This window comes from Phacochoerus africanus, chromosome 14, assembly GCF_016906955.1.
Source record: "Phacochoerus africanus isolate WHEZ1 chromosome 14, ROS_Pafr_v1, whole genome shotgun sequence".
NCBI classification, from domain to species: domain Eukaryota; kingdom Metazoa; phylum Chordata; class Mammalia; order Artiodactyla; family Suidae; genus Phacochoerus; species Phacochoerus africanus.
The window spans coordinates 19,353,999-19,380,125 of NC_062557.1; the positions used below are offsets into that span (position 1 = coordinate 19,353,999).

Below are 26,127 nucleotides of genomic sequence, written 5' to 3' on the forward strand. Positions count from 1 at the left end.
GGCTCCCACTGAATGCAGTCAGTGAACAGTCATTTCAACCTGCTGTAACTGCGAAAGTTTTCCGAATAGAATGTAGGGGGTCAAAAACCCACAACAAAGGCTTATCCTCCGCCCTTCACATTTAGGGGGCATCCTGCCAGTCTCTATGCAAATAACAGCCATAAAATGTCACATTTTATTGGCACTTACAAAAGGTTGACAACCATATGGAGGATCTTAAGGGCTCCTGTCTATCATTAAGTCCTCATAACCTTTTTCGGGCACTTTTATGAGCTGCTTTGCACAGATGACAAAGCCGAGGCTCAGAGATGAAATAACTTACTCTGGCCACAGAGGCTGGGGAATGGCTGGAGCAGAGTTGGAACCAGGATTTGTCAGACCCTGGAGCCGAACTCTAAGCTTCTATGGGACCCCACGCTCCACTCCCTCCAAACACGCACCAGGACCCCCCTCCATCCCCCAGCAGTCTGCCCCTCCCACCTCGCCCCCTCAGGGGGCTGCTTGTGCAGGATGATGATATGAATCTTCCTGTTGGTTCCCTTTAGCTTACACCTGCAGTGTCCTCAGAGGACGCCACTTAGGATGTGGCCCTGCACAAGACACAGACTCAGTAAAGCTGGGCATTCTCCTGGTCTTGAAGCAGCCCCCAGGGAGCGGTTCTCACATGTTCCTTGTACAGGCGGGTACCTCGGCTTGGAAAAGCCAGGAATTTATTTTCCTTCTTAAAATTTTTTTTTTTTTGCTAAAGTATAGTTGATTTACAATGTTGTGTCAATTTCTGTTTTACAGCAAAGTGACCCACTTATGTGCATATATACACACATGCATCCTTTTTCTCCTATTATCTTCCATCATGTTCTATCACAAGAGATTGGATATAGTTCCCTGTGCTGTACAGTAGGACGGAATTTGTTTTCTTTGGAAGCAACAAACACTTTTTGAAAGCTTACTATTTGCCAGGCTCTGTTTTAAGCACTTTAGAGATAGTAACTTTAAAAAAAAGATTTAAAAATTAACATCCAGTAAAATTGACTTTGTGGATTGGTATACGGTTCTGAGTTTTCTCTCGTGTGTGGATTCCTGGAATCAGGATGCAGGAGAGTTACATGACTCCGAAGGACTCCCTAAGGCTCTCCATTTGGAGTCACTCCTCTGAGCTCTAATTTTGGCAGCCACTGATCTGCTCACCATCGCCATGGTTTTATTTATTTACTTATTTTGCTTTTTAGGGCCGCACATGCACCATATGGAGGTTCCCAGGCTAGCGGTTGAATCGGAGCTATAGCTGCTGGCCTACACCACAGCTCACAGCAATGCCAGAACCTTAACCCACTGAGCGAGGCCAGGGATCGAACTTGCAACCTCATGGTTCAAGTCAGATTCTTTTCCACTTTGCCACAAAGGGCACTTTGCCACAACGGGCATAGTTTTATCTTTTTAAGGATGTCACAGAAATGGAAGTATATAGTATGTAATCTTTGCTTTTATTTTTAATTTATTTTTTTAGGGCCGCACCCACAGCATATGGAAGTTCCCAGGCTAAGGGTCGAATCGGACCTGCAGCCGCCGGCCTACACAACAGCCACAGCAACGCCAGATCTGAGCCGTGCCTTCGACCTACACCACAGCTCATGGCAATGCCAGATCCTTAACCCGCTGAGGCCAGGGATTGAACCTGCGTCCTCATGGATACCAGTTGGGTTGGGTAACCACTCGGCCACAACAGGAACTCCCAGTATGTAACCTTTGGAGACTGGCTTTGTTCACTGAGTCTAATGCCTTTGACATTAGTCCAATTTGTTCCATGTATCAATAGTCCATTCCTTTTAATTACCAAGTAGTAAATATCTCCATTTACAGATATACCATCGTTTACTCAGTCTTCCACTGAAGGGTGCTGGAGGTGGTTCTAGTTTGGGGCAATTACCAATAGAGCTGCTGTAAACATTGGTGTATAGGGTTTTTGAGTGGATATGCGTATTCATTTCTCTAGGATTTCTGGGTCCCACACAATTGTACGTTTAACTTCAGGAGAAACTGTGGAGTTCCTGTTGTAGCTCAGCAGTAATGAACCCAGGTGGTATCCATGGGGATGCAGGTTCGATCCCTGGCCTCGATCAGTGGGTTAAGGATCCGCCATTGCCGTGAGCTGTGGTGTAGGTTGCAGATGCAGTTTGGGTCCTGGGTTGCTGTGGCTGTGGTGTAGGCTGGCAGCTGTAGCTCCGATTTGTCCCCTAGCCTGGGAAATTCCATGTGCTGCAGCGAAGCTCTAAGCAGGCCCACCCCCCAAAAAGAAGAAGAAACTGCAACATCTCCAGACATTTGTCTGAAGAGCTTCCTTTAACAATTTTCTTAGTGCAGATCTGCTGGCAACAAATCCTCATAGTTTTCCCTCACTGAGAATCCCCCCTTTTTTTGGTGGCACCCACTGCTTGGGGGAGTTCCCAGGCCAGGGATTGAACCTGTGCCACAGAGCGACCTGAGCCACTTTGGTGACAGCACCAGATCTTTAGCCCAGGCAACACCAGGGAACTTGGAGAATTTCTTTTTTTCTTTTTTTTTTTTCTCTTTTCTGTCTTTTTAGCGCCGCACCTGCAACATATGGAGGTTCCCAGGCTAGGGGTCTAATCGGAGCTGTTGCTGCCGGCCTAGCCCAGAGCCACAGCAACACCAGATCTGAGCTGCATCTGCAACCTACACCACAGCTCACGGCAATGGCGGATCCTTAACCCACTGAGCAAGGCCAGGGATCGAACCAGCAACCTCATGGTTCCTAGTTGGATTCGTTTCCACTGCGCCTCGACAGGAACTCAGAGAATTTCTTTATTTCACTTTCATACTTGAGGGATATTTTCGCTGGTAGAGGCATCTGCATTGACTGGTATTTTTTTTTTTCCTTTTTGCTATTTCTTGGGCCGCTCCCGCGGCATATGGAGGTTCCCAGGCTAGGGGTCGAATCGGAGCTGTAGCCACCGGCCTATGCCAGAGCCACAGCAACGCGGGATCTGAGCCGCGTCTGCAACCTACACCACAGCTCGTGGCAAGGCCGGATCGTTAACCCACTGAGCAAGGGCAGGGACCGAACCCGCAACCTCATGGTTCCTAGTCGGATTCGTTAACCACTGCGCCACGACGGGAACTCCCATCCTAGGTTTTTTGGTTGTTGCTTTCCAGCAGCATGATCATGATCATAGTGTGTCCTGTCTGGTTTGCTGAGATTTTTGAAACTGTAAATTGATGCCTTTTTGCCAAAGTTGGGATATTTTCAGCTGTTATTTCTTCAAATATGTTTTTTTCTGTACTGTACCCTTTCTCCTTTCCATCCTGAACTCTGATGTCACGACTCTTAAACCATTCGGTATCTTTTCATATCCCTGAGGCCCCTGTTCGTTTTTTTTTTTTTCTTCAGTATTTTTTTCTCCGTGACTTTATACTGGGTAATCCCTACTGATCTAGCTTCAAGTTCACTGATTATTTCCTCTGTTATCGCCATTCTGCTATTTGAGCCCAGCTAGTGAATTTTCATTTTGGTTATTTTCTCTTTTCAGTTCTAAAATTTCCATTTCTTTCCTTTTTTTTTCTTTTTTTCATTGTTGGCCACCCCGAGACATATGGAATTCCTGAGCCAGAGATCAGATCCAAGCTGTAGTTTCGACCTAAGCCATAGCTGTGGCAATGCCAGATCCTTAACCCACCTGCTGGACCAGGGATTGAACCTGCAACCCAGTGCTCCCAAGATGCTGCCAATCTCATTGTCCCACAGCAGGAACTTCCCAACTGTTTCTTTTTAATAATCCTTTATTTAATATCTGAGACTTTCTCCCCTTTCATTACTGTAAAGGGTATTTGCCCCTACCCCTTTGAACACTTTATTTTTTTATTTTATTTTTTGCTTTTTAGGGCTGCACCTGCGGCACATGGAGGTTCCCAGGCTAGGGGTCCAATTAGAGCGGTAGCTGCTGGCCTACACCACAGCTCACGGCAATGCCGGATCCTTAACCCACTGAGTGGGGCCAGGAATCGAACCTGTATCCTCATGGATACTAGTCGGGTTCCTTTCCACTGAGCCACGACGGGAACTCCTCTTTTCCTGCTTTTTGATTCCCTGGGGGTTTTTGTTCTCCAGTGGGAAAATGGGGACTTGAGTTACCCTCTCTGTGGGGCTAGTGGCAGGGTGATAGGGAGAAAAAAGACATGAGGCTCGCCCTACCTTCTTGGGACCAAAGATCTTTTGAACAGAGGAGGAAGACCCCTCTCCCTCAGAGTTTTGGGTGTCTGTGGGCCCCTGAAGCCACTGATGTAATTGTCACCATCGTTCCTATCATTGCCTTGGGGCCTGGGGCACAAGAGAAGGCAGAATAGAAAAACTGGTTCGGGAGTTCCCGTCGTGGCTCAGTGGTTAACGAATCCGACTAGGAACCATAAGGTTGCGGGTTCGATCCCTGCCCTTGCTCAGTGGGTTAACGATCCGGCGTTACCGTGAGCTGTGGTGTGGGTTGCAGATGCGGCCCCCATCCCGAGTTGCTGTGGCTCTGGCGTAGGCCGGCGGCTACTCCTCCGATTCGACCCCTAGCCTGGGAACCTCCACATGCTGAGGGAGTGGCCCAAGAAATGGCCAAAAAAAGGACGAAAACAAAACAAACAAACAAAAAACTGGTTCCTTATTGCTGAGCCACTATGAGAACTCCACCTTTTTCTTTTTAGGGCTGCACCTGCAGCATGTGGAAGTTCCCAGGCTGGGGGGCGAATTGGAGCTACAGCTGCTGGCCTACAGCACACCCACAGCAACGCAGGATCCAAGCTACCTCTGCGACCTATACCACAGCTCACAGCAACACTGATCCTTAACCCACCGAGCGAGGCCAGGGATCGAACCTGCAACCTCATGATTCCTAGTCGGATTTGTTTCCGCTGTGCCACGATGGGAACTCTGGGAACTCTGTCTTTGCCATTTGTGTGACCTCAAGTTTATGTTGACTGAGAGACATCTAAGCGATAGGTCTAGGACAGTGGATTATATGAATCAGGAGCTCAGCAGAGGAGCAAGTGACAGAGATTTGGGGGTCATAGCATAGGGGTTGTGGCATAATAAGAAATATATATTTGGTCTTTGGCCCCCATACCTAACATAGAGCTCCGGGCTCCCTTGTAATTTCCTAAGTGACAGAGCATCTTTTGTTCCAGTGAGGTGATGCATGGCGGGCCCCTAGAGAGCTTTAGAGTGTAAAGCCGAGGACTTAATTATAAACCTGGAACTTTCAGCTCCAACCTCCAAAAAGGGAAAGGAGCTGGATATTAAGTTAATAATTGATTACACCTATGTTGAAACCTCTGTAAAACCTCCTAGACCATGGAGTTGGGAGAGCTTTCAAGTTGAAGGCATCCATGAGCCAGGAGGGTGGTGCACCCCAACTCCACAGGACAGAAGCTCCTGCATGAAGGACTATCTAGACCTCACCCTGTATAGCTCTTCTTCCATTTATCTGTGTCCTGTATAATGTCCTTTATAATAAATCAGTAAGGAGTTCCCCTTGTGGCTCAGTGGAAACAAATCTGACTAGCATCCGTGAGGACTGAAGTTCGATCCCTGGCCTTGCTCAGTGGGTTAAGGATCCAGCGTTGCTGTGAGCTGTGTGTAGGTCACAGACATAGCTTGGATCCTGTGTTGCTGTGGCTGTGGTTAGGCCGGCAGCTATAGATCCGATTCCACCCCTAGCCTGAGAACCTCCATATGCCACAGGTTCGGCCCTAAAAGGACAAAAAACAAAACCAAAAACCAACCAAACAAAAACACCCAACTTTGTAAGGGAAATAGTGTGTTCCTAATTTCTTTGAGCTGTCCTATCAAATTAGCATGTTTATTGTCTGTCTGCTTGCAGTGCACTGAATGTTTGTGACTCTCCAAATTCATAGGTTGAATGCGGTGACAAGTATACCTGGCATAAACACCCAACTGACTCTTGGTAGACAGACAACTCACCTAGAGGGAGCAGAAGCCCTTATTTTTTCAGACCACGAGTTCACAAACTATGCTTTTTGGATTCGTTGTGGTATATCCTGTGGTACATCCTGTGGTTCACGCTGTGGCTTTTTTACATTTTTCTTTATTTTTATTTTTTGGGGGGCTGCACCCATGGCATATGGAAGTTCCCAGGCTAGGGGGTCGAACCAGAGCTACAGCTCTTGTCCTAAGTCACAGCCACAGCCACAGGGGATCCAAGCTGCATCTGTGACCTAAACCACAGCTCACAGCAATGCCGGATCTGTGACCCACTGAGTGAGGCCAGAGATCGAACCCGCATCCTCATGGATACTAGTTGGATTTGTTTCCACTGCGCCACAGTGGGAACTCCCATTTTTCTTTATTTTTATTTTGGATGTGCCTGCAGCATGCAAAATTTCCAGGCCAGGGATCCAACCCGCACCTCCACAAGGACCCAAGCTGCTGCAGTCGGATTCTTAACCCACTGTGCACAGTGAGAATCCTTGCATTTTTAAGTGATTGAAAAAAAATCAAAAGACTATTTTGTGACGTGAAAATTACAGGAAATTCAATTTTTCATGTTCACAAATAAAGTTTTGTTGGAGCGCAGTCACATCCATTCATGTTTTGAGTAGTTTCATGGCTGCATTTGTGTTATAATAACCAAGTTGAACAGTTGCAACAGAGACTAAAATATTTACTATCTGGTCCTTTGTCAAAAGACTCTGCTGATATCTGTTTTAGAGAGAAGCTTGTGCCTTGGGTATATACCAGGCCACAGGTATCTGGTCACTGCGTTTTATAGCAAGACCTGCAACTTTGCTTTTTTTTTTTTTTTAGGGTCACACCTGTGGCGTGTGGAAGTTCCCAGGCTGGGGGTTGAATCAGAGCTCCAGCTGCCAGCCTATACCACAGCCACAGCCACATCAGATCTGAGCTGCATCTGCCACCTACAACACAGCTCATGTCAACGCCAGATCCTTAACGCACTCAGTGAGGCCAGGGATCGAACCTGCAACCTTTGGTTCCTAGTTGGATTTGTTTCTTCTGCACCACGATGGGAACTCCCTCTTTCTTTTTGACATTACTGCCTCCTAAACCTACTCTCTGCATATAACCAAACTATGGTTCTAGGGCCAAACTAGAGCTGACCCCACTGATCCCACTCGCTCGCCATGGTCCCACTCGGCCTCCATCAGTGCTTAGCTCAGGATGGAGGGTCACAGGAAATAGAAAGCATGTCTGCTGCTTCCTTACCATTTGTCCCAGGAGATGACAAAGCGTCCTGGACCGAGGCTAATATCCCTTTGGAGGGAAATGGCCATTTTTCAATGGTGTCAACGGGTGACTCTCCATTCTCTGGTTCTTTCTGTGCGAAGAGCCAAAGCGTTTTTAAGGAAGAGGACATTCATACTTGTGACAAAATGAACAAGCTGGCATTTCTATAAGCACTATCACAGTAGCAAATATTTTCCTGGACTGTGGCCAGTCATCAAGCTAGCACAGAGAGGTTCAAATGGAAATGAGCCTTAACAATCCGAGAACCGACCGATCCAGCCCCTGCCTACGATAGACCTCCATTGATTTTCTTCCCCATTATCTTCTCCAGGGGATTTTTTCAGCTAGATGAAAGGCTGTTGTTATCGTATGGACATAAGGAAATTGTCCTTGGGTGAAACATGTGGGACGTTTGCAGCTGTGAGGAAGGTGTGTGTGGGCGTGTGCGCGCTTGCACCACCATCAGCTCTTGGCAGGATCATAGGCATAGGCTCCTAAGGAGACTCCTGCTTCTGAGTTTACCTGCCCGCCTCCCCCCGCAACTCTTGTCTGTTCTTGACACAGCAGCCAAAATGCTCCTTTAAAAATGTAAGTCACAGAGTTCCCATCGTGGCTCAGCAGTTAATGAACCTGACTAGTATCCATGAGGATGCGGGTTTGATCCCTGGCCTCGCTCAGTGGGTTAAGAATCTCGTGTTGCCGTGAGCTGTGGTGTAGGTCATAGACGCGGCTCGGATCTGGTGGTTTTGTGGCTGTTGTGTAGGCTGGTAGCTGCAGCTCCGATTAGACCCCCTAGCCTGGGAGCTTCTGTATGCCGTGGGCAAGGCCCTAAAAGGCAGAAAAAAAAAAGTCAGTCACTCCCCTAATTGCCCAACATATAATAAGACCCTCCCCGCAGCCCTTTGTATCCCTCTTACCCTGATTTTGTTGCTACAGCACTTATCACAATCAGACCTACTACGTGCTTCCTCGTGGATTCATTTATTTTCTACTTCCTGCCATGAGGGTCAGGATTTTGCTTCTTGGTTCACATCTCTGTCCCTGGTGCTTCGAATAGTGCCTGGCACTTAGTAGGAGCCTCCTAAGTGCTTGTCGAGTGAGGATTGAATCATTCTTGCTGCATGGCCACCTGCTGTGTATAGACCCTTGGGCACATGACCTTGCCTGAGGGTGGGAGGCAGCGAACCAGCGCTTCCCCGGGGGATGGTCTCTCGGAGGAGCCTTGTATGGGGGAGGTGGGGGAGGGTGGGGTACAGAATTAAGCTTCTGGAGATGAGTGGGCTGGGCTACCCTCTCCAGATGAGTAGCCCTTGATGCCACATGGCAAGGTCTATGGTCAGCTGGGGTCCACATCCATGGCCTGGTTGCCCCTGGGGTCGACTTGCTTAGGTGCTCTGAGGATGGGATCAAGGGAACCCCAATGATTCGGTCCCCCCAACCCTTTGAGCAAAGTTGGAGGCAGGAACTGGTCCCTTACGTACAATGACAGCTCTTTTGAGGTGTCTCTCCTCGCAGCTGTCAGCCCTGCACCCTCCAGTCATGTCTCATTAGCGACTGAGTCATGGTTCGGAGGGGCGGTGGGTGTGTGGGCGGGGAGTGTCTGAGCCCAGCAATCGATCCAGCTAATCAACAAGTTAATACACTCGTCAGTGAGGAGGTGGTGATGAATGAACCAATGAGCTGACCTAGTAATTGGGGAGTGGAATTGAAGGGCAGGGCATGATGGACAGGGAGCATGTGTAAGGATGCGGGAGGCTGGTTCCTGGCCCACCCTGAGGGACCCCCTCTAGTCCCATTTACTTTCTTTTTCTTTCTTTTTTTTTTGTGTGTGTCTTTTTGCTATTTCTTTGGGCCGCACCTGCGGCATATGGAGGTTCCCAGGCTAGGGGTCCAATCGGAGCTGTAGCCACCGGCCCACGCCAGAGCCACAGCAACGCGGCATCTGAGCCGCATGTGCAACCTACACCACAGCTCACGGCAAGGCCGGATCGTTAACCCACTGAGCAAGGGCAGGGACCGAACCCGCAACCTCATGGTTCCTAGTCGGATTCGTTAACCACTGCACCACGACGGGAACTGCCGGAGTTTTTTTATTTCTGTTGTTTCCTCTCCAAACTGGACCCAGGCTTGTCCCCCGAGATTCTCTGTCCCCTGAGGTTCCCTCAGACTGCGGGTCCCCAAGGATATGGCCTGGGCTTCCTGAGGAACAGGGTGGTGCCTCGCCCCTCAGATGAGAGCCCCCTGTGGAGAATGGATTTTCTCTGCCCCCCCCCCGAGGATGGGGTCCATGTCGCTTGTCCTGAGGTCTGTCTTCTACCTCCATGCTCAGCACGCCGACCTGGCCTTTCTTGGGACACATGGGGCCCAAAGGACCCAACTGGCTGATAAGCAGCCATTTCCGGAGAGTGCGGGTGATTGAACCCATAAAAAGGTGATTGAGGGAGCCCTGGACTCTCCACCTCCAGAGACAGCTCTAAAAATAACACCCACAGCCATCTGTCCTGGAGGGTGGAGGGGCTGGCCCAGAGCAAGAGACCAGGACCAGGTGGCCCCTCCTGCTCTCATGGGCTGGTGGGACGCCTGGAAGCCCAGGAGGAGCCGGCCTGGCCAGGGAAAGGGAGCGGGGAAGGGCTTTATGGGGAGCCTCCCTGAGAGCCTTCTCTCTTTCCGCTGGGGCAGGAGGGTCCCCAGACTTAGCCTCCCTCCCCCTGTTCCCATGCCTGACTCCTCAGCCCCACCGTTATCCTCATAGGAAGGCTTTCTGCCCCTCGTAATTGAGTGGGTCTCTTCTTTTCTCTCGTTGGAATCCTAGGCGACTTTGGCTGTTCCCTGACCTCTCAGAGCTTCAGATGCCTCATCTGTGAAATGGGGAGAAACTCAGCTCACTGTGTGGCTGTGCCTGAAATCATGTCCTGCCCGGTACACAGCAGGTGCTCAAGAAACAGAAGTCCTTTCTGTTTCCGTCCAAGGTCCTGGGGCAGGGTCTTCGCCCCAGAGTCCAGCGGAGATTCCAGTGGGCTGGGATGGTGGCGTGTGCTTGGGCAGCCCTGACGTCACCCAATCCCAGAAGACACCAGTGCTCCCGAAGGACACCTGGATGGGGAGGGGGGCACGATCCCCTGCAAGGGGTCTCTATGAATCTGCATGTGTCAGGCTGGGTGGGCGGGTGGGCAACGCAGCTGTTTCTCAGGAGGGGATGGGCTCTTGCCTCCTCCTGCCTCCCCAACTCTTTAACAGAGCAGGAACGTTGTGGGGGTGTCCAGAGAGGGCTCTCCTCCTCAGAAACAGCTCCCATCCCTGCTTCCGGTAGAAAGAGGATTCCCCGACAGGCCCTGTCACTCCTCGGCCCTTCTCCAAAGCATTAGCGAGCAGAGGCTGCAAAGGTTGGCTTTCAGAAAGAGGGGTCACAGGTCCCACAGGCTGGGCCAGATGTGTCTGGCCTCCCACCCAAGGACAGGCTTGGAAGATGGAATTTCAACCCTGGTCCCACGGGTCATGCCTGAAATCTGCATTCATATGCTTCGCTGCCTCAGGAGGCTAGACCTGCTGTTGGGGGGTTGTGGGGGTAAAGACGGGGCTCAGGCTAGGCACCCTATCCAGAAGTAACCTGAGTCTGAGCCTATGGGCTCTCCCACACCAGCTCCTTTGAGGTGGAGACACCCCGCACTGTCTGGGTGTAAGCTCAGAGATCGGGTGTAGGGTGGAGGGAGGAAGGAGGAAGGCCCTCCCCCCTCCAGCTCCCCCTCCCTCTCCAGGCCGGGATATAAGCCCTGCAGGGAAAGCACTGAGCTGAGGAGGAGGCTGCAGCAGTCCAGCCCTTGGGACTCCTCTCGCCTTCCATTTCCTGATCTTCTCTCTGCCTCTGGAGCTGTCGCTGTGGGTAGCCGGGGACCCAGGAATGTTCTGGTGCCAGTATTCCAGGCTATTCTGTGGGGGAAACTGAGGCTGGCGTGGTGGAAGCTAGGACTGGAAGCTGGATAGGAAGGGGGTCAGCAGAAGTGGGAAGGAGAGAGGTCCAGGAGCCCCCTGGGAGCCCTCAGGGTCAGCTCAGCTATCTATCCTGGTCAACACAAGCGGAGGGAGCGAAAGCTGGCAGGGCTTATACCCCTCTAACAGATGAAGAAACTGAGGCCAGAGACGGCGAAAGTGCCCTGAGAACACACAGCGAGCGCGTGGCTGAGCCTTGATCGGGTACCAGCCCCAGGCAGGCCGCTGGAGCTTGGGTCTGACAGCAGCCTCGGCTTCCTGCCTCGGGGGGTCGAGGCTTCGTATGACTCCAGTGCCCCTTCTCCAGATGGTGACAGTGCGCAGGCCCTGGCCCGCCATGGCCACTGTGCTGCTGGGCCTGCTCATCTGCCTGGGGACACTGGTCGACGCCTACCCCGCCAAACCCGAGGCTCCCGGCGAAGACGCCTCGCCGGAGGAGCTGAGCCGCTACTACGCCTCCCTGCGCCACTACCTCAACCTGGTCACTCGGCAGAGGTGAGCGCGTGCGCGGGGCGGGCGGAGCTCGGGCGGCCTGAGGGGGCGCGGCCAGGCACGACCCCGCCCACTTATGGCCCCGCCCCCAGGTATGGGAAACGTGACAGCCCAGACGCTCTTCTCTCCAAACTGATCTCCCCTGAAGGCGAGGACCGCCCCGTCAAGTCGTGGTAAAAGCGCCCCGCCACACGAGCTGTCCGCTGGAGTGTGGCCTGGTCCTACTGCCACCCTGGCGCCGCCACTTAGTACATCCCCCCCCATCTCGATTCCCCAGATCCAACGCCGGGATCCGTGCAATTCCTTTCCTTTCCCTCCTACAGGCCAGAAGGCGCCTACCTATGGTGACCACCCCCAGACTCCGGGGAGATATGCTAATACACCGATCTCATTTGCATGTTTGCTCCCGATCCCAGAACCAGGATTCCTCTCCCTGCCTGCTGCATCTGAGAAGGGTTTGGGGTGGGGTCCTCATTCCATTTCTCGGTGCCCCCGCTCCCTGGGTTGGAGGGCGTTGTGCTGTCCTTCCTCGGTCCCTAAATAAAGAGCAAATTTCACTCAAATGGAAAGTGTGCGTTTCTACTTTCTTTCCCTTCTCCTTCCTGGAGGTGGCATCCAGATGGGAGGAGGTGGCATCCAGATGGGAGGAGGTGGCATCCAGATGGGAGGAGGTGAGAGAGCTGGAAGAATAGAAGCTAGCACCTGAGAAAAAAGGGAGCCCAAGACAGGGTTGGGGTGAAGTGGGGACTTTCTCTGTTCTAAATTAAGAGAGAGGCATGGACTTGGCACCAACACCCCAGGTAACCCTGCACAGATATATTACCAAACCCCAGGGCTGGAGTGGCTGGGGATGGAATGGGACCCAAGATGGGGTTGTGGAGGGAGAGTCATTTGGAGGGAGGTGGGTGTGTGCTGAGGGAAGCGGTCATTTCTGACACCCCACTCCCTGGGCAGGAGGAGCAATGGGAGTGTGGAGGCTGCTCTTTCTCTGAGCCGCCGCCCTTGCCTTTCTAAATTCATACTCTGTAGATAAGTCACTATGTCTTCCTAGCGACATGGCCATGGGGACACCCACCTTTAGGTGGCTCTGGGAGAAGACCCTCAAGCTGGCTCTGCCGTAGCTGCAAGAGCAGCCCCTGCTCAGACACAACCTGCTCTGGGGGACACAAGTCTTTTACACCTGAGCTGCCCTCCAGCTTCCCTCAAGGGAAGGCCAGAAGGATGAGGTGGAAGCAGATCTAGGGCCTGGCTAAGTCACAAGCTGTGTGGACTCTAAGGCTCTAAGCCTTTGCCCAGGCCACCTCCCTTGCTTGCAGATCTCTTTCCTTCTCTTCAGTCTGGAGAACAGTTTTAGAGTAGTGGCCACCTCCTCCCGGAAGCCCTTCCTGATTGCTCGGTGTGTGTGTGTGTGTGAGAAACTAGTTCATTTGTGTGGTTCCCTTTCCCTGCAGTATGGCCATTATCTAAGACCCACTTCCCATCACATTTCCCCCGTCTTCTCTCCTCTCCTCTAATCCCCACCCATCCATCCACCTGCCACGAGAGGCGAGGTGGGACCATACAATGGTTGTCACAAGCTTTGGTTCCTTTTGAGATTGGAGGAGTGGGAGGATGTGAATCTCTGATGGTGTCTGTGGCCCCCCATCTGTTGGTCTTCCTAGGAGACCTGAGGTCAGTTTGAAGCTACTAGAAGAGACCCACAGTATAAATTACATGCCCATAGCAATTTCTGCCAAGCTTGACACGTCTAGTTCACCATCAGTGACATGGGTTCGCCTCATGTCCACGGGGAGAAAGAAGTGCTGAGAGGTGCTTAATCCACTGCTGATCAGACTCAACCAACGGTGGAGCCAGAGGACGCAACCTTAGGATGTAATGTTAATGACAACAAGAGCAATAGCTACACTTTTTTCCCCCTAAAGCGTTTATTTATGTGCCAAGCATTGAGCTATTTGTTTTGCATACATTATATTGCTAGGGTATTGAGCTGGCTTTTAAAATAGAGGCAGAATTAAAAACGGTTTAAACAAGATAGATATTTTTCTCTCTTACGTAAAACGTGAGCGGCATCCGGGGAGTTGGCAGCTCCGCTCCATGGGGGCGTCCAAAAGCCCCCCACGCCGTGACTTTCCCATGGCCTCAGCTACCTGGTCGAAGAGAGCCCACCGTCACCGCCAGCCTGTACTAGCCCCTGGGAAGGGAGGGAAGGGCAAGGGTGAGCTTGCTGGTTACTATGCCAAGTAACAAATTATCCTAAAACTTAGTGGCTTAAAATAACTGTTGTATTTTACCCATCATTTTGTGGGTCAGGACTGGGAAGGGCTTGATGAGGCAGTTGGCACTTGGAGGCTCTTGGCAGTGACAGTCAGAGGTTAGCTGGGGTTGACAATCACAGCTGTTGGCTGGGAGCTCAGCCAGGGCTCCCAGTACCTACACATGGCCTCTCCAGCATGGTGTCCTGGGGCAGCTGGACTTACAGGGCAGCTGGCTCCCCCTAGAGCAAACCCTCCAAGAGAACCAGGAGGAGGCTGCCTTGCTGCATTCGTCTGCTAGGGCTGCGGTGAGAAAGAACCACAAGCTGGTGGTTTACCAACAGTTTTGGAGGCTTCAAGTCTGAGGTCAATGTGCTGGCAGGGTTGGTTCCTTCGAGGCTGATGAGGGAAGGACCTGTTCCAGGCTTCTCTCCTTGGCTTGTGGCTGGGTGTCTTCACCCTGTGTCTCTTCACATTGTCTCCCCTCTGTGCGTGTCTGCTTCTAAGTCTAAATTTCCCCCTTTTCCTAACGGCAGTAGTCATATTGAGTTAGGGGTCCGCCCTGCTCCGGCATGACCCCATCTTAATTAATTACATTTCCATATAAGGTCACATTTGGAGGTACCAGGGGTTAGGATTTCAACACGTGAATTGAGGGGGTATAATTTAACTCATAACAATTGCCTTTTATGATCTGGTCTCAGCCGTCACATAGCATCTTCCACCATAAGCTACTGGTCTGAGCAGCCACAGGGTCACCCGCATTCAAAAAGAGGGGAGATAGACCCCACTGGAGAACTACATGTGGGATAGGAGGTATTTTATTTTTCTTTTTTTCCCTTCCTTCCTTCTTTCCTTTTTTCATTTTTGGCTACACCTTGGCATATGGAGTTCCTGGGCCAGGGATCAGATCCAAGCCACAGTCACCACACAAGCCACAGCTCCGGCAACTCGGGATCCCACCCATCAGGACTGGCTGGGAATCAAACCTGCGTCCCAGCACTCCCAAGATGCCACTGCTCCTGTTGCACCAAAGTGGGAACTCCCCCCCTTTTTTTTTCTTTATTAAAGTATAATTGGGAGTTCCTGTTGTGAAGCAGCAGAAACGAATCTGACTAGGAGGCAGGTTTGATCCCTAGCCTCACTCAGTGGGTTAAGGATCCTGTGTTGCCGTGAGCTGTGGTGTAGGTTGCAGACGCAGCTCGGATCTGATATTGCTGTGGCTCTGGTGTAGGCTGGCAGGTGTAGCTCACATTCAACCCCTAACCTGGGAACTTGCATATGCTGTGGGTTTGGTTCTAAAAAATATAACTAAATAAATAAAGTATAATAGATTTACAACGTTGTGCCAGTCTATGCTATAGAGCAAAGTAACCCAGTCATACATACATACAAGTATATATATACCATATATTCTTTTTTTTTTGTCTTTTTGCCTTTTCTTGAGCCACTCCTGCGGCATATGGAGGTTCCCAGGCTAGGGGTCTAATTGGAGCTGTAGCTGCCAGGCTACACCAGAGCCACAGCAACGCAGGATCTGAGCCGCGTCTGCAACCTACACCACGGCTCATGGCAATGCTGGATCCTAAACCCACTGAGCAAGGCCAGGGATGGAACCCGCAACCTCATGGTTCCTAGTCAGATTCACTAACCACTGAGCCACGATGGGAACTCCCTATATATTCTTTATATATATATATATTCTTTTAAAATATTTAAAATATTCTTTTAAAAAATTTTTATTTTCCATCATGGCCTATCCCAGGAGATTGGATATCGTTTCCTGTGCTATACAGCAGGACCTTATTGTTTATCCATTTTAAATGTCGTAGTTTGCATCTATTAACCCCAAACTCTCAGTCCATCCCACTCCCTCCCCTCCCCCTTGGCAACAAAAATCTTATGTCTATGAGTGTGTTTCTGTTTTGCAGATAGGTTCAACTGTATATTTATAATTATTTTATTTTATTATGTCTTTTTAGGGCCGCACCCATGGCATATGGAATTTTCCAGGCTAGGGGTGGAATCAGAGTTCGCAGATCCAAGCCACGTCTGCAACCTACACCAGAGTTCACGGCAACGCTGGATCCTTTACCCATTGAGTGAGGCCAGGGGCCGAACGTGTGTCCTCGTGGTACTAGTCAGGTTCGTTATTGCTGGAGCACAACAGGAACTCCTCTCTATAGATTTTAATGAATACGTTTATGTTTATTTGTAAGATTAACCTTGGTTTTTTTGTTTGTTTTTTTTGGCTGCACCCCGTGGCACGGGGCGGTTCCTGAGCCAGGGATCAAACCTGCACCACAGCACTGCAGCTGCAGATCTTTAACCCACTGCACCACAGCGGGATGCCCATTTGTGATATATTTTATATTATTATTATTATTACTTTTAAGGCCACATCTGAGGCATATGGAAGTTCCCGGGCTCTGAGTTGAATCTGCGCTGTAGCTGCAGGCCTACACCACAGCCACAGCAACTCAGGATCCGAGCCGTGGCTGCAACTTACACCACAGGTCTTGGCAATGCCGGATCCCTGACCCACTGAGTGGGGCCAGGGATTGAACCGTTATCCTCATGAATACTAGTTGGGTTCATTGTCACTGAGTCACAACGGGAACTCCTATTTTATTATTTAATGAATTATTTTGTATTATTAAAGTATATTTGATTTACAATGTTGTGCCAATTTTTGCTGTGCAGCGAAGTGACCCTATTGTACATATATATTATATTATCTTATATTATCTTCCATCATGGTCTATTCCAAGAGACTGGATGTAGTTCCCTGTGCTCTAGAGTAGGGAAATATCCATTCTAAATATAATAGTTTGCATCGACTGACCCCCCAAATCCCAGTCCATCCCACTCCCTCCCCCCACCTCCTTGGCAACCATAATTCGTTCTCTATGTCTGTGAGTCTGTTTCTGTTTTGTAGATAGGTTCATTTGTGCCGTATTTTTTTTTTTTTTTGGTCTTTTGTCTATTTGTTGTTGTTGTTGTTGTTGTTGCTATTTCTTGGGCCGCTCCCGCGGCACATGGAGGTTCCCAGGCTAGGGGTTGAATCGGAGCTCTAGCCACCGGCCTACGCCAGAGCCACAGCAACGCGGGATCCGAGCCGCGTCTGCAACCTACACCACAGCTCACGGCAACGCCGGATCGTTAACCCACTGAGCAAGGGCAGGGACCGAACCCGCAACCTCATGGTTCCTAGTCGGATTCGTTAACCACTGCGCCACGACGGGAACTCCTGTGCTGTATTTTAGATTTCACATGTAAGTGATATCATATGGCATTTTTCTTTCTCTGACTTACTTCACTCATTATGAGAATCCCTAGTTGCATCTATCTTATGGCAAATGGCATTATTTTGTTTTTTTTTTTTTCATGGCTGAGTAGTATGCCATTTGTATATATGTCCCACATCTTCTTTATCCAGTCCTCTGCTGATGGACATTTCAGTTGTTGAAGCCAATGTCTCGGCTATTGTGAAGAGTGCTGCTGTGAACACTGGCGCACTTGTTGTCTTTTTGAATTATAGTTTTGTCCAGACATACACCCAGGACTGGGACTGCTGGATCACACAGTAGTTCTATTTTTAATTTTCTGAGGACGCTCCATACTGTGTTCCTTAGCTGTTTACCAATTTATATTCCCACCTACAGTGTAGGAGGGTTCCTTTTTTCCACACCCTCTCTAGCGGATAGGGGTATTTTCAAGGTCACCTTTAGTGCCATTTGCCACAGGAGGGCACGTCCCCTCCTAAGAACAGAATGGCATGGAGTGCCAGTTGTGGCTCAGCAGTACCGAACCCGACTAGTACCCATGAGGATACAGGTTGGATCCTTGGCCTCTCCCAGTGGTTAAGGATTTGGTGGTGCCACAATCTGCAGGGTAGGTCACAGATGCGTCTGGGATCCAGTATTGCTGTGGCTGTGGCATAGGCCTCAGCTGAAGCTCCGATGCGACTCCTGGCCCAAGAACTTCCACACGCCATGGGTGCAGCCATTAAAAAAAAAATAAATAAAATAAAAATAAATAAAGAGAGAGAGAGAGGAAAAGAAAAAAAAAAAGAAAGAAAAAAGCCTTCCTCTTTAGGAAAAAGTTTAGGCTGACAATGGTAGGATTTGCTTTTGCATGCACGGTGGGCAGGAAGGCGTATTGAACACTCCTGAGCCAGGCAGAGGGAGTCCCCAGGGCAGAGGGAAGTAGGGACAGAGCCCAGGTTCCAAATTCGAGAACTGAACCCCAAGTCGGGCCTGAGGGGTGAGACAAGGGCCTGAAATGTGTGTGTGTGTGTGTGTGTGTGTGTGTGCGCGCGCGCGTAAGAATTCTCAGCCCAGGGGTTTCTCCAGGGAATAGGGCGTCCCCAGGTTCCTAGTACCTGGAGATGGCTCCAGATTCGCTTTCCCCACCTCTGCTGCTGCCACCCCGTGTGGGTATAAGACATCGGCCTAAGAGTTGGCCCAGGCTGCTTTGGAGGAGCTCCTGTGGCCGGGGTTGGAGGTGGGGAGGTGGGTTGGGGGGGTGGCAGTCCATATGTGGGGACCCCCGTGCCCCTTGCTACTGTCCACTCACCTTCACCTGTGATCCCAGGTGTTTCTGGGGTGTTTCCTTCCTAGTCTCATCATGGCCTTCACTCCATCCCCAACACTGCCCATGGCCATCGTACCCATCCCAGAGGGCATGGGATTGGGCAGGGGGAGGGGACCACTTTCACGTCCACTTAGTCTGTCTGCAGGTGAGTCCTAGGTGTCTTCTGGTACCCAGCAGGGCTGGCTGCACGGCAAGCCCTGGGAACACAGGAAGGTGAGTGAGAAGCATCGCCCAGTCTGGACATGGCCATCCAGTCTAGAAAGCGTATCCACTACCTGCTCCTTCTTGGTTGTCACAACATCCCCGAGAAGACCCAGAAGAGGAATCTCTGGTTTGCAAAGAAGAAAAATAAAAGCTGTAGGTTCTGCTGACATCATAGTGTAACCGTCATATTTTAGGCACTGACAAAGCTATTTATCTCCTTGAGGGGACAAAACTATAAATGGCCCCAGAACTTGAGTCAACCTCCAGATCTAGCATCTGTCTGCACCAGCTGGGACTTGACCCAGGTAGTGGCCAGAACTGGTCCCCCACTGCTCCAGTCCTATGGGAGCCCAGACCCGTTGAACTAGGGGTGGAGCCTGGCGCCCCCTGGTGGCACGATGCAGCCTCCGCCCGCCGGAAGCCCGCGGGAGACCAGCCACTAATTCGCCCTCCTTGATGTGGGAAGTGGGAACCGAGGCCCAGAGAAAGGTGCGGCCTTGCGAGGACAGAACGCCCTCCCGATTCGGTTTGCAGAATGTAAGTTGTTCTTGGGTGAAGCATTATCGTTCTTCCTGTTGCCAGAAATCAGAATTAAGAGGAACAAGGCAGAACACTGGTTTTCTGAGGCTCTTGTTATCATCATTTTGAAGAAAATCAAAGCTCAGATTCCTGCAGCATCACCTCCAGTCCTCACCTCCCCCACCAACTCCTTGCTCATCACACACTTTTTTTTTTTTTTGTCTTTTTAAGGCTGCACCTGGGGCATATGGAGGTTCTAATCAGAGCTGTAGCCACTGGCCTACACCACAGCCACAGCAACGCTGGATCCTTAACCCACTGAGGGAGGCTAGGGATCGAACTCGCAACCCCATGGTTCCTAGTTGGATTCGTTAACCACTGAGCCACAACGGGAACTCCTCAACACGCTTTCAGTGTCCTGATCTGGGACAGCAGAACCTCAGAAGTGAGAAGCCTTTTGCTCCCAACTCAGGCTTCTCTGAATCATTCATACACGCTCCTAGGCCTGAGCTGAGGGGGCTGGGGGCTGGGAAAGGGATGTTGAGCAGGGGAGGCTCCTGGGGGGTGGGAGGGGGGGGGCGCTGGCATTGGCGGGGTTGACAGTCTCAGCCAGAACTTGAGTCCTAAGCACCTGTGTGACCTTGGGCAAGTGTCTTCATCTGCTGAGGCCCACAGCTCTCAGCCAAGATGTGGGAAATTATAACAATACTTTGACAGTCCTACTTGGAAAACAAGAATCCAGATTTTTTTGGAGTTAGGACTTTCTTTCAAACCCTGGCTCTCCTGCTGACTCATTACATGGCCTGCGTTTAGTTACTTACTATCTCTGAGCCTTAGTTTTGGATTCTGTAAAATGGGTTGTTGTGGGGGTTTGCTGCCGTGACTGAACTGGGAACACTCTGGAAAATTCAAGGCTGTACAAAGGATGCTGATTTTTATCACTCCCCTGGAGCAGAGGGGCTGGGTGGCGGCTACAGATACTGGCATCCCCTCCCCATCCCCCTTAAATCAGGCACATTAGTTCTCATTGTCCATCTTACACACCAGCAAGGGAGCGGGTACCTCCCCACCCGGGGCCCTGCTCCTTTCCACAGTCCCTGGTTACCTGATGCATCTCCCTCGGGTCCGTCTTTTTTTTTTTTTTTTTGGTCTTTTTGCCTTTTCTAGGGCCACTCCCGTGGCATATGGAGGTTCCCAGGCTAGGGGTGGAATCGGAGCTGTAGCTGCCGGCCTGTGCCAGAGCCATAGCAACACAGGATCCGAGCCGCGTCTGCGACCTACACCACAGCTCATGGCAACACAGGATCCTTAACCCGCTGAGCAAGGCCAGGGATTGAACCCGCAACCTCATGGTTCCTAGTCGGATTCGCTAACCACTGAGCCACTACGGACACTCCCCTCATGTCCGTCTTGTTCTCATCACAAAATGGAAAGCAAATCCTGAGTCTCCATCCCTCATCCCTGGAGTTGCAGTGTCACAGCCTCAATCTTCTGCCCTAAGGGAATCTGATGATAAGGATTAATCCTTGGGAGGCGAAGGGGCTGTTCTGCCACCTGCGATCAGAACCTTTGAGTTATCCTGAAGTCCCCGAACCCCGTCCTGCTTGAACGAAGCCTGCTCTGGCGCCCAAAGGCAGACAGGGGCTGACAGGAGAGGGATTGTGGTCCACTTTTACCCCTCATGCCGCTGGCGTGGCACCCACAACACTGCCCTGTCCCCCTCCGGTCCCTGGTGCTAGCACTGGCATTGGTCTGGCACCAGGGAGATGGCGGGAGGAGGGGGGAGGGATGGAGAGTGAGGGAGGCTGCCAGGAGGCGGGGACTCTGGTGGGCTGAGGACTATAAAAGGGGCATGGCCAAGGGCAGGGGGAACCATCCGGCCTGAGGCAGCTCCCTGCTTGGTCCAACGCCCGCTCGCTCAGAACTCAGGGTAAGTGGGCTCAGCCTGCCCCGAGCACTGGGGGCCCTGTGGTTCCAAGGGGCTGGGGCTGGGATGCGGGGAAGGAGTAGATGCTCGGCAGGGCTGGGGGCCTCAGGAGGCCTGAGGCTCTGCTTGGGGTCCAGCTTTACATCTGGACAAATCTGTCACCCCGGAAGAGCAGTCTGCTGACTAGAAGACTGCAAATGGGTGGGGAGGGGTGGGGGCGGGCAGGGGCTGGTGGCTGTGGACAGATGGGTGAGTGACTGCAACCCTGGGAGTGACTGGGGTCCGTGTGTGTGACTGCACCTCCCGTTCAGGGTGACAGGGCTGTAGTGTCTCCTCCTGGACCTGCCTCTGCCTGTTTGTCCCTGGCAGGGGGCGCTGGGGGAGGGGAGTGTGCCAGACCCATGGGCCGTGGATTTCTGCCAAGTTCATGCTCTGTGCCCCCACTTCCCAGCAGCCCCTCTCCTCCAATTCCCACCCCGAACCTACCCCTCCAGAACCATCAGGCCCAGCATGTTATGAGGCCTGGGTCTCCCACCCCATGTCCCCACCTCCTCCTTTATCCAGGCTCTGGAGGAGCTCCAGTTGCTGCAAAGCTCCTGAGAGGGGCTGTCACATTCTCCAGGGCAGGATCTTGGAGGTGGGGCGGTCCAGTCTGGTAGCCCTTTGCTCTGCCCCTCTGTCCCCGGGCTCGGAGACATGGGTGATGGGCCAAGGAGCTGGGCAGGTAGGCTCCGTGCTGCTTCTATCTCCCTGCTCCTTGCTCCTCAGATGGCCACACGCCGCTGCCTCTTCCTGCTGCTCCTGTCCACGTGTGTGGCACTGTTGCTGCAGCCACCCCTGGGCGCCCAGGGGGCCCCACTGGAGCCAGTGTACCCCGGGGATGACGCCACGCCAGAGCAGATGGCCCAGTACGCGGCTGAGCTCCGCAGATACATCAACATGCTGACCAGGCCCAGGTATGTGTGAGAGAGGGTGCGCGATTCCAGCCCCCCGGGACCCAGGGCCGCCACCCCAGCCTAGCCCCTTCCATGCTCTTGGGAAAGCAGCGCACCTCTATGGATCTGGCCTCAGGCCCCGGGCGGGATGGTACTCAGGGTAGGAGGCAGGAGGCAGGCGAGCTGGCCCCTCGGGCACGGCGCTGGCCCCAGCTGCCTCTCCCCTCCCAGGTACGGGAAAAGGGACGAAGAAGACCCAATGGACTTGAAGTGCGGCTCCTTACATGCAGCTGCCCCAAGGTAGGTTTGATTCCTTGCCCCCGAGCCCAGATGCCTGGGCGGGACCAGGGGTGGGAACCAGGGCCCAGGGCCGGCCTGAGCTCTCCCGAGGCCATGAGGACTACCCACTCACACTGCCGTGTTCTGCCCTCTCCTCACAGGGAGCTCAGCCCAATAGGCGCGTAACGCCACCTCCTGCTTCTTTGACTCCAAGGGCCATGCAGGCCCAGCTTTCCCGTCCACACCCTCGGTTCTGGCCAAGCTTGCTCCCTGCTCCCAAACAGGCTAAATAAAGCAAGTCAAGACCACGGCCTCCCTCTCTCTGTGTGATTCTGGGGACCCCTGGTCGGGGGCAGGAGCAGGCCAGATGCACAGGAAGAAAAGGGGGAGGGCAGGGAGGAGGGGGAGGGAGAGGAGGGGCTACTCATGATCCAGAACGTGTGCAGCATCCTTAGACGAGCCACTCAGCTCATCCTCTCTACGTCATAGAGGGGCAGGTTGTGGCCCCAGAGTGGGGGGCCGAGGACTACCCCCACAGTCCGTGAAGCTTGATTCGTCCTGTTCCAGCCCGTTGAGACCCTCCTGATCACTGGCCTGATGGCAGCCCTCCCCAACCCACCCACCCCCGCCCCACCAAGGCGTTCCTATGGCCTAAGCGGTAGGTGAAGTAGTGCTAATTCATATATATCCTTGGGATGGGGGCAGGGGGGTGACAGCCCAGCCCAGAGGAATGACTGTGGTTAAGACAGTCACTGGCTGCCTTGGTGGCATCAGAGCTGCTCTCCTCTGGGCATCAGAGGTGCGTCACTCTGTGCGTTCAGCTGGAGCTCGGCTCTTCATGGGGCATGGTGCCCAGCCGAAGCACGGCCAGTGGAGGGTGACCAGTGATGGGGAGGGGGCTGGAGGTGGTGTCATGAGAGGCTGTTGGCAAAAGAAGCCTACTGTGTGCCAGGGGCTTTTAACCCTCTCGACAACCCTGCGAGGGGGAGATACGGTTATCCTCACTTTCCAGAGGAGGAAACTGAGGCTCAAGAGAGGTACGGCAGCTTGTCCGAGGTCTGGCAGCAGAGGGCAATCTAATAGGTGGATAGGGCATTGGCTTTAGAGTCAGATGAAGCTGGGTTTGAACCTGGGATCGGCCATGTTCTGTCTGTGGGCTTTTAGGCAAAAACTTAACCTCTCTGAGCCTTAGGTTCTTTATCTGTAAAATGGGAAGAATGACAGGGTTGTCGTGAGCAGGACATGAGATAACAACGCATGGGAAACGTTCAGGCCTTGACCCAGGAAAACGGGAGCTTCTGAGGGGCAGACTTGCAGCCGAGAAGCTGTTCCCATGAAGCATGCCAGAAAGATGAACAGAGGGATAACTGCTCCTCAGAAATATGCAGGAGTTCCCCTTGTGGCTCGGCAGTAAGGAACCCGACTAGTATCCATGAAGATGCGGGTTGGACCCCTGGCTTCGCTCCATGGGTTAAGGAGCTGGAGCCACCGCAAGCTGCGGCTTAGGTCACAGATCTGGCGTTGCCATGAGTGCGGCCCTAAAAAAACAAACAAACAAACAAAACTGCAGCTCCATCTATGGCAGAGGGCCATGGTCAACTCCATGGGGCTCCTGGAGGGGCCCTGGGAAGGCAGGCTGTCCTTGACTCTAAGGAAGCGCCTGAAATAACCAGAAAACTGGAAACAGCTTGTCCTGAGAGGGAATGAACAGTTGGGCGTAGGAACTGTTCAAGCGATCGCAGGAGGGGAGGTCGAGGGGGAAGTGGGCCTTCCCAGGAGGAGGCCAGATGAACTGAGAGGCCACGTCCAGGAGTCCCGTCTGTGAACGGCACCCTCCAGCTCTGGGAGGCGAGGCCCTGGATCCAGCCTGGGGAGGCCTGCGCTGAGGAGGGGGTCCCAGTGGGGCCCAGGGGCCTTGACCAGCCTTGCCCATCTCAGGCATCCTGAGTAGACGGGGATGGGGGTGTGTGTCTGTGTGTGACTAGGAGGGAGCGACCTTGTCTCTCTCCTTTTTTCCTGGGGGCTGGGAGCACCCGTGGACAAGAGATCATCACTGCTGGGGGAGCGGGGGAGACGTCAGAGAATCAGGACCTTTCTGGTTCCTGGACTGGCTTCTCCTATCTGCTCCACATGTTCCGCCTAAAGAGATGGGGCTTGTGGGTTTGGTGGACCAGGGGTCCTCTTTCCTGGGCTCAGCATCTCACACGGACACCACGGCACCCACAGCACAATCATGGTTCCCCTCAAGTCTTGGCTGTGCCTGGTGTGTGCAAACGACCTGAAGGTGGAACTCGACCCCAAAAAAGCAAAGGCTGGAGAAGGTTCTGCCACTAAACAATGCATGGCTCAGGCTGATTCTTTTTTTGAAGGGCTACACCCTCGGCATATGAAGTTCCAGGCTTGGGGTCAAATCAGAGTTACAGCTCCAGGGTCCCCCCTCCCATCAGGAATGACAGGTTCCTCCTGCCCAGGGCCCACAGACGCCAAGGAAGCAACAGTGATTCTCTTTATTGGTCCCACTGGGGGTGGAGTAGGCAGGAGTTAGGGCCCTTCTCAGAACATAAAGGGGGTTGGTTTATATTCTGGGGGATTCTTACGCTGGGCTTCCAGAAGTCAAAGCCCAGCCTGGAGAAGAAGTCCCCGGGACCCTGGAGTCCCCTTACCCTCCAGGGCTTCCTTCCCCTCCTGTTCAACTTGCCCCCAGTTCCGACCTGACCCCAGTTCCGAGGCTCCTGAGTGGTGCCAGCTGAGCCCAGGCTCTCCTACCTGGGGCCCTGGGAGGAGGCTGGTGGTCAGGGTTTCATGCGGTTCCGGGGTGCAGGATTCGTGCTGTTCTGTTGGGGTAGTTTCATGGCATTCTCAGACAGAGGTTTCATGGCGTTTGCTTGAAGGGGTTTCGTAGCATTCGCTGGTGGTGTATCGGGCTTTTTCGCGTCTTTAGATTTCTTAGACTTCATGCTGGGGAACACGTCTTTGCAGAGGTCATGGGGCCGCTCTGCGGGCCCAGTTCTTGGCTGTGATCCGCGGGGAGTGGGGTGGGGTGGGGTGGGGAGGGGGAGGGGAGCAGGTGGTCGTTTGCTCTCCTTTCCCTCCCTTCTTCCCTCCCTCTCCGCCCGCCTACCTGCTACCGAAGAGCTTCTCAAAGTACTTATTTAAATGGCTGAAGCTGGGCAGCCAACTGGCCGCCCTTGGCCAGAGGGGCTGCTGCACTTGCAGCTCCTGCCCCACCGCCGCGTCCGGTTGCTGGAGCAGCACCACCAGGGCCACCAGGGCCACTGCGCACGCGCAGCGCAGAGTTGAAGCCTGGAGGGGGCGGGGCAGACAGAGGCGCGCGGGATGGGGGTGGGGGTCACCTGATGCCCAGGCCTTTACGCGCGGCTGGGTGGGCGCGCTGGGGCACGCAGGCGCTCAGACTCAGAAACCTTCGGACTCTGGGATATACGCAGGTATGTGGGCGTCATAAGGGACTTCCAGGTGCCCAGGCCCAACAGTGCACACTTGGACGTGCACACGGATGCGCACGAAGCACCGGGTGACGGGGCCCTGCGGCTGGACTGAGAGGCACGTCCTGAGACGGGCACGCGAGGGCGGCATAGAGCCATTGGTCAGCTCCCTGGCCTCACTGACTTCTTCCGCGACTCCTGCCTCACCGCGTTCTTGCTTCTCCCGCCTCCT

At 52.8% G+C, this 26,127-nt stretch overlaps 2 protein-coding genes and 1 long non-coding RNA gene across 7 annotated transcripts; 2 read left to right on the forward strand and 1 right to left on the reverse strand.

Moving 5' to 3' along the window:
• Positions 1-10,724: 10,724 nt before the first annotated feature.
• PYY (peptide YY) lies at positions 10,725-12,290 on the forward strand. Of its 3 annotated transcripts, XM_047758186.1 has the most exons (4): positions 10,725-11,137; positions 11,556-11,743; positions 11,833-11,913; positions 12,064-12,290. In XM_047758186.1, the coding sequence occupies exons 2-4, from the start codon at positions 11,556-11,558 to the stop codon at positions 12,086-12,088; spliced, it is 294 nt and encodes a 97-aa protein (XP_047614142.1). In that variant the 5' UTR covers positions 10,725-11,137; the 3' UTR covers positions 12,089-12,290. The 3 variants fall into 3 exon arrangements, with proteins under 3 accessions (XP_047614142.1, XP_047614141.1, XP_047614143.1); XM_047758185.1 differs by lacking the exon at positions 10,725-11,137 and having other exon boundaries at positions 11,387-11,743; XM_047758187.1 differs by lacking the exons at positions 10,725-11,137; positions 11,833-11,913 and having other exon boundaries at positions 11,387-11,743.
• Positions 12,291-21,099: 8,809 nt separating this feature from the next.
• PPY (pancreatic polypeptide) lies at positions 21,100-22,761 on the forward strand. Its single transcript, XM_047756786.1, has 4 exons — positions 21,100-21,138; positions 22,007-22,194; positions 22,405-22,473; positions 22,614-22,761. Exons 1-4 carry the CDS (start codon positions 21,100-21,102, stop codon positions 22,636-22,638), a joined length of 321 nt encoding a protein of 106 aa, XP_047612742.1. The 3' UTR covers positions 22,639-22,761.
• Positions 22,762-24,945: 2,184 nt separating this feature from the next.
• On the reverse strand, positions 24,946-25,714 carry LOC125114736 (uncharacterized). 3 transcript variants are annotated; one of them, XR_007131889.1, is made up of 2 exons: positions 25,574-25,714; positions 24,946-25,410 (listed from the first exon to the last, which is right to left on the reverse strand). It is a non-coding gene; the product is annotated as an uncharacterized LOC125114736 (long non-coding RNA). The 3 variants fall into 3 exon arrangements; XR_007131887.1 differs by having other exon boundaries at positions 24,946-25,423; positions 25,574-25,708; XR_007131888.1 differs by having other exon boundaries at positions 24,946-25,447; positions 25,574-25,708.
• Between the last annotated feature and the right edge of the window lie 413 nt (positions 25,715-26,127).